The sequence below is a fragment of the Trichechus manatus genome, unplaced genomic scaffold (assembly GCF_000243295.1).
Source record: "Trichechus manatus latirostris isolate Lorelei unplaced genomic scaffold, TriManLat1.0 scaffold00207, whole genome shotgun sequence".
NCBI classification, from domain to species: Eukaryota; Metazoa; Chordata; class Mammalia; order Sirenia; family Trichechidae; genus Trichechus; species Trichechus manatus.
Window position 1 is genome coordinate 3,032,945 of NW_004444143.1, and position 10,874 is coordinate 3,043,818.

Sequence of the window (10,874 nt, forward strand, 5' to 3'; positions counted from 1 at the left end):
CTTCCGAGGGGCGGCTTGGGAGCGGGTCAGGGAGGCGTCCGCCAGCATGCCGGATCCTGGGGAGCTACCTACGGCTTCTGAGCTGGGGAGGGAGGCAAGCCCAGTGGGCCCAGAAAGGAGGCACCACGGGGCCACGCTGACCAGGGGCTGCCCACAGGGAACGTGGTGAACGGCATGATTGCCCGGCAGATGGTGGACATGCTCGTAGAATCCTCGTCCAACGTGGAAATGATCCTCAAGTTCTTTGACATGTTCCTGAAGCTCAAGGACATCGTGGTCTCCGAGGCCTTCCAGGACTACGTCACTGATCCCCGCGGGCTAATCTCCAAGAAGGACTTCCAGAAGGTGGGCACGGGGGGAGGGGCCGGGACCCCAGGGCGATGTTGCCTCCTGCTTCCTGGATGTCTGCCTTGGCAAGTGACATCTCTCTGAGCCTCAGTTTCCTTACCTGTAAAACGGCTTGGGGTTGTTTTGAGGATTCAATGCACGAGCACAAATGGGAACTATGACTCCTATTGCCATTATAAATAGTTGTAATTTATCATTACAAATACCCGAAAACCAACCGACCACCATCCAGTCGATTCCGACTCATAGCGACCCTATAGGACGGCGTAGAACTGCCCCATAGTTTCCAAGGAGTGCCTGGTGGATTTGAACTGGTGACCTTTTAGTTAGCAGCCGTAGTGCTTAACCAGTGCGCCAACAGGGTTTCCAAATTTATCATTATGAATACCCACAAACCAAAAATCCGACTGCCATCCGGTCGATTCTGACTCATAGCGACCCCGTAGGGTTTCCAAGGCTGTAATCTTTACGGAAGCAGACTGCCCTATCTTTTTCCCGGGGAGAAGCTGGTGGCTTTGAACCACAGACCTTTTGGCGCTTAACCAGTGGCCACCAGGGCTCCTTATGAGGACTGTAATCCATCAATATTTTTCTCCTTCGATGGTGCCCCAAGGACTTATGGGAAGCGTAAGGGATATGGTCTAGCAGTGGTTCTCAGCAAGGGCTGTACTTCAGAATTGCCGGGGACGTTGCAAAAAAGATATGGATGTCTAGCCCTCACTTCGAGATATTCTCATTCTTTTGGTCTGGGGTGGAGACCACACATCTGTATTTTTAAAAGGTCCCTCCTAGACTGGATCTGGAAGGAGCCCTGGTGGTGCAATGTTTAAGCACTTGGCTGCTGTGACCTATCAATCTGCTCCCCTAATGATTCCAAACACCAAACCCGTGGGCCATCGAGTCGATTCTGACTCATAACGACCTTATAGGACAGAGTAAAATTGCCCCATAGGGTTTCCAAGACTGTGATCTTTACGGAAGCAGACTGCGACATCTTTCTCCGGCAGAGGAGCTGATGGGTTCAAACCGACAACCTTTTGGTTAGCAGCCCAGCGATTTAACTACTGCACCACCAGGGCTCCATCATCATGAATAAAAAACAAACGAACCAAACCCATTGCCATCGAGGCTATTCCGACTCATAGCGACCCTATAGTTATGAATAGAAATCAGTTATTCAGTCAGTAAGCATTTACACTGTGGGCACAGCGCTGACTAAGACAGAGACAGCCCCCGTCTTCATGGGGCTTATAGTCCAATGGGGGAGGCCGTCACTAGCCAGACCACTGCAGATCTAAATAATGAGATTATAAGGGGGAAGTACAGGAACCAGCTTTATCCAGGAACCTGTTCATCTCCTCCATCAACCCCTCCCACCACAGCTCTGCCCTTTCTCCCAGCATGACCCTGGGCAAGTCCCTGAGCCTCAGGTTCCTCCTCTGTAAAATGGGGGCAAGATAATAATGTTAGCTACCTCCCAGAGTTGTTGTGAGGATGGACGGTGCGTGGACACTGCCTGGAAGATAGTGCGTGCTCAAGAGATATGAGCTATTATTGTTACTGCTATTACTGCCAGATCGTCTCTATCCACATTTAGCTAAAAAATTTCAGGCTTAGAGAGAAGTTGCAAGAACAGTAGAGAGAACCCTTCACCCACATTGCCCAGATAGTAACTTTTTAACCACAGTTACTCTATCATGATTCCACTTAACCCCTAAATACTTCAGTGTCTACCGCCTGAGATCACAGAACAATTACGCAAAGCAGGAAATTAATACTGATACAATGCTGCTCTCTAATCTACAGAGCTTATTCAATTTTCACTTGTCAAAGAAATTGTTTTTCCTGACAAATATCCAACCCAGGATCAGGGATTACATTTATATTCTGTCTCTTTAAAAAAAAAAAGACCTACTGCCATTGAGTCCATTCTGACTCATAGCAGCCCTGTAGGACAGAGTAGAACGGCCCCATAGGGTTTCCAAGTCTGTAAATGTTTACGGGAGCAGACTGCCACATCTTTTTCCCGCGGAGCAGCTGGTGGGTTCAAACCGCTGACCTTTCAGTTAGCAGCCAAGGGCTTTAACTACTGTGCCACCGGGGCTCCTTCTGTCTGTTTAGTCCCCCTCAATCTGGAATAGCTCATTGGTCTTTCTTAGACTTTCATGACCTTGACTTTTTTTTAGAATACAGGCCAATTGTTTTGCAGAATGTCCCTCGTGTGGGTTTGTCTGAGTTTTCCTCACGATTAGATGTGGGTTAGGTGTCTTCGGCAGGAATATCTTAGAAGTGACGTTGTCTCCTTCTCTGTACACATCAGCAGGCCGATGATGGGCTGTCAGTTCTTCGCTACTGTTGACGTAACTTTGATCACTTGGTTTCAAGGTGGTGGCTACCAGGGTCTCCAACGCCCCTGGGTGGTACAAGCCATTTGCTCTCGGCTACTAACCTAAAGGTTAGCAGATCGAACCCACCCAGCAGTGCTTTGGAAGAAAGGCCTGGCGATCTGCTTCCCTAAAGATTAAAGCCAAGAAAACCCTATGGAGCAGTTCTCTGTAACGCGTGGGATTGCCATGAGTCAGAATCAACTTGACAGCAACGGGTTTGGATTTTTGTTTCATTTTTTGACCAGTGTCTCCGCTTTGTTACTATTGTTCCCTTTATAATCAATCAATATCTTGTGAGAACATGCTTTGAGACCATGTAAATATCCTGCTCACCCTCTAGGTTTCGCAACCGTTGATTTCTTGCCTGAAATGATTGTTAGTGTGGTGGCTGCCAAATGGTGATTGTACCGGTGGTGTGGCAGGCATCACCAGACCTCCTCGTCTGTCTTCACAAGGGTGGGAGAGAGAATTAACACCATCATCAGCCCAAGGCTGGTGATTCCTATGAGATGGAGGGCACACATACCTCCACCCTCCAACCTTTTTACCAATTGTGACACCAGCCATCCCTCCCGCGGCACTCTCTACTTCTCTGCTGGGTTCGATAATTGGTTACAATGGCCACACAGACCTCACAGACAATACTCATGATTATGGGGTTTATTAGTGAAGTAAAAAGTAAAACCAACCCCATTGCCTTTGAGTTGATTCCGACTCATAGCGACTGGATAGGACAGAGTAGAACTGCCCCTTAGGGTTTCCAAGGCTGTAATCTTTACCGGAACAGACTGCCACATCTTTCTCCCCCAGAGTGGCTGCTGAGTTACAACACATGTTTGGGGGGACGCAATTCAATGCATAACAGTGGGAGTGTCCCAGGCAGAGGGGACAGTAAGTGTAAAGGCTGAAAGGTGGGAACAAGAGGGATGGAAAAGAGGCCAGGGTGGCTAAAAAGTGTGGTGGAGGGGGAGGGAAGAGGAGATAAAGTGTGAGAGGTCAGCAGGGGGCGGACTGTCAGGGCCTAGTTGGCTGCGGGGAGACTTTGACTTTTAACCTGAATGTGATGGAGCTAAGATAGAGTTCTGAGTGGGTGAGGGCCGTGACCCGACTCAGGTATTCACAGGGTCCCTCTGGCTGCGTGTGGGGAACAGAGTGTGGGGGAGGAGGGAGCAGGGAGACAGTGAGGAGGCTGCTGTGACGGTCCAGGTGTGAGAGTAAGGGGGGATCAGACCAGGGTGGGGGCCGTGGAGGGGGCAGACGTTATTTTGAAAGCAGAGCCCTCTGGTTTGCTGGTGGATCAGGTATGGGCAGTGAGATAAAACAGAGGAATCAAAAATGACTCAGAGATTTTAGTTAAGCACCTACGTGGGTGGTGATGCTCTTCCCGAGATGGGTAAGACTGTGGGAGGGGAGGTTTTGCAGTTTTTGGGGCACCCATTAGACATCCACAAAGAAATGCCAGGTAGGGCTTCAGCTGTCAGAGTCTGGATTCTGATGAGCAGCCAGGGCTGTGGATGTAGACTTGGCCATCATTGGCGTAGGATGACATTCAGGGCCTTGGGCCTCAATAATATCACCACGGAAAGTGTATTTCTCAAGAAGGGGTTGCAGGACCAAACTCTGGGGTCCCCCAATCTTTAGAGGTCTGGAAGAGAAGGGGGTTTCCACAAAGCAAAGTGACAATAGTCAGAGAAGAAGGTATTTCAAAAGAAGAGGTCGAGCAAATGGACGATAGCAAAGAGAGAACAGCAAATCCCAAGATCAGAGTCCAGGAGTGAATGGAGGGGTAGGGTCCCCGCCCCTGCGGAGCGCTGGGCTTTTGAGAGGGGCAGTGTCACCCTGCATCCCACGGGAGGGGAGGTGGGTCGATGGAGTAAGGGTAGAAGATGAGGTGTTCCTGTGAGACTGTGTCTCTGCGCTGCGGTTTCTACAGCCCTTCATGATTTGCAAAGCATGTTACTCATTTAGAAAGCATTTTGCAAAGCTCTTGGCTTTTTACAAAGCACTTCTTAGAGCCAGAAAATCTTGCTTCTGTTCACGCCCCGAAACAGCATTTTTCAAAGTGCATATCGCAGCCCTTCTGTGGGTCATTAAATTAATAACAGCATCTTTACAAATAAAACTCTGCAGAGTGTGTTGCATAGTACAAGTCAAAACTGGGTCATGAATTGTGTGTTTTTGGTGACATATCTGTGTGTTTTCTGAGTCATATTGTAAATTGCATTCTTACTGCAAGTCGTAACCAAAAACGTTTGAAAAACTGCGCTAGAGAACCTCTTGCAAAAGCACATAGGAAATCAGCACAAGAACGTCCAACAAAAGTGTCTGTAAAACGCAGATTTGGAAACAACCTCAATGTCCATCATCAGAATAGATGAAGAGCAATGTATTTGTTGAAAAGGAATACTATACAGCCAGTAAAATGGACATGTTTGACCTATACATTTAAATAAACATGGATAGATCTTGAAAACATACAGTTGAGTGAAAAAGGCAAGTTTCAGATTAGCAATTCCCTAAATTTAAAAAATGCACAGGATGATACTGTATATTGCTTGTGAAAAATATGGCACTGTGAGCATTTATTAATTCTGGGTGGTGGGGACATGACTGTTTGTTCCCAGTTGATAGTCAGAGGCCTCCACTGCGCTTGATGTCAATTATGCAGTTGCTGGAAATGGTAGTGGAGGTACATGGAAGGGGTCTTGGGCAGTGGTGTCACTAGGGAAGTGTGGGGGGTGCGGACTGTACCGGGTGACACTGACAGAGGGGGTGACACTAAAATGACTGTCTACAAACTTTTTGTTCAGTGTTTCAGTAGAAATTTATTATTTTTTATAAAAGTATCCCTGTACTTAGTTATAACAACAAAAACATTTTCCGTAAGCCCAGCTTACACGTATCTGTCTACCTACAAGGCTAAAACTCTATGCTAATTTACGTTTTGAACCCTCTAATGCACTCCAGTCAGAGCTGTCTTTATTACCAAATTACAGGGATGCTTCAAATCATGCGGTTGCATCTGCACGTAGTACGAGCACATGCTGTTGTTCTCCTTGATGCAGGTGTTTTTATAGTTACTAATATTGTCAGATTTTCTAGTGTTTTAGCTACGATATCGTGATGATTAGTATTTGTGAACTTACACCAATAACTTTTTTGAGAATGAAGTAGAAGTTAAAGGAAAAGAAAGGGTGATGTATGGGAATTACGATTTATGAGTAACATTCGTACAAAAAACATTACTAAGGATTCTGTGTGTACAGGAGGAGGTCCATGGGGGACGGGTGGTGCCCCAGGTCTTGGGGCAGGGGCTGAAGCAGTGGAATGTATCAGTCAAGGTACCAGCAGAACACAGCCCCCGCCCCCCCAAAAAAATACCAAACCCATTGCATTGAGTGGATTCCAACTCATGGAGAAGCTATAGGACAGAGTAGAACTGCCCCATAGGGTTTCCAAGGAGTGGCTGGTGGGTTTGAACTGCCGACCTTTTGGTTAGCAGCCAAGTTCTTAACCACTGTGCCACCAGGGCCCCCAACACAGCCTAGGCAAAATGAATAAACTGAGGAGAGTTTAATAAAGGGAGTGTTTACAAAGCTAAGAGTTCCTGGGTGATGCAAACAGTTAAGATCTCGGCTAGTAACTAAAAGGTTGACAGATCGAATCCACCCAGAGGTGCCTCGGAAGAAAGGCCTGGAGATCTACTTCCAAAAGGTCAGAAGCAATTCTGCTCTGAAACACATGGGGTCACCATGAGTCGGAATACACTCTGGGGCAGCTGGTTTGGGTTTGTTTCATTGTTTCTAAAGCTACTGGTAGGGTATACAGAGAGCTGGTGATCCAGCGGTTAAGCGCTTGGCTGCTAACCGAAAGGTTGGCAGTTCAAACCCACCAGCTGCTCCACAGGAGAAAGATGTGGCATTCTGCTTCCATAAAGATTTACAGCCTTGGAAACCCTATGGGCAGTTCTACTCTGTCCTGTAGGGTTGTTATGAGTCGGAATGGACTTTAGGGCAATGGGTTAGGTTTATGAGTTGGGCAGGGTGTAGGGAAGGGGGGAGGGGCAGTCCTCTGGAGTTAACAGTGGCTGGGAGGGTTTCCACCTGGAGGGAAGAGCAGTTACCTAACCCTGAGATAGAAGCGGCTGTGTGGTGCGGGGGATCAGCACAGGATCTCTGAGCTAGGGGCAGGTCAGCTCAGGGCAGAAGCCAAGGAGATAAAGACAACTCCATCTCCTCTTCCCTGATCCCAGTTGGCCGGACCCCACCGGCAGCCAGAACGCAGAGGCTAGACTCAGACAGCTGGAGCATCAAGGAGCGGGAAGGGTGGAGAAGGAGGGGGGCACATTGGGGTGGCATCTGGAGAGCCTGGCGCGATGTCTTTTTGCCCATTGTGACAAGAGTACCAACTTTCATCAATTCTAAGAGGCACCTTTTGCACCTTGGACCATCTCTGAAATGGAATACATCTTACGGTGGATGGCGACTCAGCTCTGTTGAAACACAGCGTTTCAGTATCTTAGTGACTGGTACAGCCCTACCCATGCCAACCGGCTGCTGTCAGCCTTGGCGCTGGTGATGTGATTCTGGACTCTCCTGTCCTTACGGAAAGTCCATGGTTATTCTCAGAGGTGCACTGAGACGCCTGCCACCCGCTGACCGCCCACCCCCACCCCCCAGGCTATGGACAGCCAGAAGCAGTTCACGGGACCAGAAATCCAGTTCCTGCTTTCGTGCTCTGAAGCGGATGAGAACGAGATGATCAACTGTGACGAGTTCGCCAACCGCTTCGAGGAGCCAGCCCGCGACATCGGCTTCAACGTGGCAGTGCTGCTGACCAACCTGTCGGAACACGTGCCACACGACCCGCGCCTGCGCAGCTTCCTCGAGCAGGCCGAGAGCATCCTGGAGTACTTCCGACCCTACCTGGGCCGCATCGAGATCATGGGCGCCTCGCGCCGCATAGAGCGGATCTACTTCGAGATCTCGGAGACCAACCGCGCCCAGTGGGAGATGCCGCAGGTCAGTCGGGCTGCGCACGCGCATGCTCGCCTCGCGGGGCTTCCGTGTGCCTGGGGATGCCTGCGCCCACGCCTGGCACGCTTGGAGTCCCCATAGGGCTGTGTACGCCTTGCACATCGGCTTTGCACGTCCTGCTGGACCCTCGCTGCACCCAGGCAAGCCTGTGTTCACCCTTTGCACGCATGTGTGGGCCCTGCTGTACCCTTGCACCCCCCTGGCCCACCCATGCCCTCCTCTTGCAGAGTTTGCCCACGCGGGAACGTACACCCCTTGCATATGCAGCACACGCAATGTGCCCTCATTGTGGCTTCTTGCACGGCACGCCTACCCTTTGCACACTCACCCTGTGAGCTCTGACATGCGGATAGCGCTGCTGCAACCCCATCCACACTCTCACATACTCGAGCCTATTTTGCTTGCCCTCCCAGCAGCCCTGGTGTGCCCCCTGTTGGCCCTGGCCCACCCATGCCCACTCCTTTTGCACACTCACATTGTGGGCTCTGGTGTGCTCTCGCATGCTGCCCCACCCCTCGCCAGTCATCCCATGTGCCCTGAAGTGCCCTCTGAGGTCCTAGCACGCCATGCCCGCCCCAGTTGTTCTGGGCCCACACGTGGGTGCACGCCTCTTGCACACTCACCCTGAGGCTGATAGTGTGCCCTTTGGTGCTGACACACCGTGTGATTGCTCACCCCTTACTCATTGACCCCCACATGCCCTTCCTGGAGCTCTGGCCCGCCGGTGATCACCCCTGCACACCGGGGCCACTCACACAGTCATCCACACGGGCGCCCACGCGTCCTCGGTGGCCTGTACCTGCTCCTCGGCCTGACATGCCCTGTCTCAACCCCCTCGCATGCTCAGCCCACAACACCCCTCACACGCTTCCCACAAGAGTGCACACATGTGGCCTTGGCACACCCGCAGCCCACTGCACACACTTAGATTGTGTGTGGCTCCCACCCCCGACTCCGGCTTTCCCCACATGCCCCTTACATGCCTCAGCCCCAGGCTGTTGCCCTGGTGGCCCTCAAGTGACACTGGCCTTGCACGCCAAGCCCGCATGCCCCTCAGGCTCACACTTCTCTTTGCTTCCTCACATGCCCCCAGCACCTGCACTCTCCTCCTATGTGCTCTTGCACACCCCTTTCCATCTCACACTTGTAGCCCAGCAGGCTTGCACACCTCCTCAATAACTGGGCCCTTGTGAATCCTCCTCGTCCTGGCTCACACACACCTGGGCTCCTGTCCCTCACTGAGATGTGCCCTCATTTCCCAGGGCCTCTTATACTGTCTCCTGAGTCCCCGTTGCACACGCATGCCCCCTCACACACAATGACCACATGACTGGCAGGCCCCTCCCACATTGCCAACTCTTTATGGCCCCAGGCTCGCGCATGCCTGCCCGCGTACCCGGGTCCACCATGCACACGGAGCCCTGATAGTCCCACCCTTCCGACATCCTCCCATGCACCACGCCCTCCTCACGCTGGACTCTCCCTTAGGCCCTGGGGCCCCTGCACATACTCCACAGGAACCCTCAAGTTCTTGCACACTTGTGTCCCTTGGGGCATCATTGCACACTCATCCTCCCATCTGGCCCACACGTGACTGCACCATCCTTGCACATGGGACGTCTGGACAAGCCCGCATCAGCCAAAGCCCCATTCAACACGGATCTTTCGCACGCACTTCTTGTACATTCTGTAGGAGCTCCGCTGCCCCTTCACTCCTTCCCCTCATGTGCTCCCCAACGACCCACTCCGTCCCTTAGTGTTGTTCCTCCTGCTTCCTCCTGCTCGCTCCTTCCAGTCCCCACTTGCCGGTGCTTATCAGGCATCCACAGATGCCCACATGGATTCCGGCAGTCATGCAGCGGGATAACAGTGATAATAGCCAGCACTGTGTGCTGTCTGGAGCCCTGGCGGCACAGTGGTTAAGAGCTTGGCTGTTAACCAAAAGGTCAGCAGTTCAAATCCGTCAGCTGCTCCTTGGAAACTCTATGGGGCAGCTCTGCTCTGTCCTATAGGGTCGCTATGAGTCAGAATCCACTCGATGGCAATGGGTTTCGTTTTTTTTTTTTTTTTTTGGTGGGGGGGCTGTGTTTGCTTGTACCTTGACTGATATATTCCACTACTTCAGCCCCTGCCCCAAGACCAGTTTTTTAATGTGGTATTTATTAGGTGACAGGCACCGTTCTAACATCTAACTCAGCACCGACTAACTCATTTCATCTTCCCAACGACCCTACAACGCAGGACCTACTATCATCCCCATTTATCGGAGGGCAAGCTCGGGCCCAGAGAGTTGTCAAAAGGCAGAATCAATTTTGGTGCCAGCCTGTCGGGAGTTCAAATCCTACCTCTGCCATTTCTCAGCACTGCTACCCTGGGCAAGTGACGCTCTAGGCCTCCATTTCCTCCTGTGTCCAACAGGGACGAAGTAGTTCCTACTCCCTAGGGTTGTTGGTGAGGATTAAAATGAATCAATACCTGAAAAACGCTGGGTGCTACAGCGCCTGGCTTCACTGAAGTGCTTCGAATGCCCACCAAACAGAACAACCAAACCCACTGCCGGCCAGTCGAGTCGGACTCATAGCGACCCTGTAGGACAGATTAGAACTGCCCCATGGGCTTTCCAAGGCTGTAATCTTCACGGAAGCGGACTGCCACGTCTTTCTCCCACGGAGCGGCTGGTGGGTTCAAACTGCCAGCCTTTTGGTTAGCAGGCGAGGGCTTTAACCACTGCACTACCAGGGCTCCTTAGAACGCCCACGGGAAGAGCTACATACGTTGGCTGTTAATAATCGTCGCAGCAACAATGCTTTGGGCACTGCCTGCCCCCAAGGGAACGCTTGTCGCTGCCACTATTGTCGCTGCTGTTCCGAGCCCCCTCCCCCTGCCCGCAGGTGAAGGAGTCGAAGCGCCAGTTCATCTTCGACGTGGTGAACGAGGGCGGCGAGTCCGAGAAGATGGAGCTGTTCGTGAGCTTCTGCGAGGACACCATCTTCGAGATGCAGATCGCCGCGCAGATCTCGGAGCCCGAGGGCGAGCCGGACGAGGACGAGGACGAGGGCGCGGCCGAGGCGGGCGCCGAGGGCGCAGAGGCGGGCGCGGCGGG

At 51.7% G+C, this 10,874-nt stretch overlaps 1 protein-coding gene across 1 annotated transcript in view; it reads left to right on the plus strand.

The window, feature by feature from the left end:
- Positions 1-10,874, plus strand: part of RYR1 (ryanodine receptor 1) — a 131,783-nt gene that overhangs the window by 104,525 nt on the left and 16,384 nt on the right. Inside the window, exons 90-92 of the mRNA XM_023742308.1 lie at positions 158-345; positions 7,415-7,756; positions 10,663-10,869. Coding sequence (XP_023598076.1) covers positions 158-345; positions 7,415-7,756; positions 10,663-10,869 — 737 coding nt within the window. The remainder of the gene's footprint in view (positions 1-157; positions 346-7,414; positions 7,757-10,662; positions 10,870-10,874) is intronic.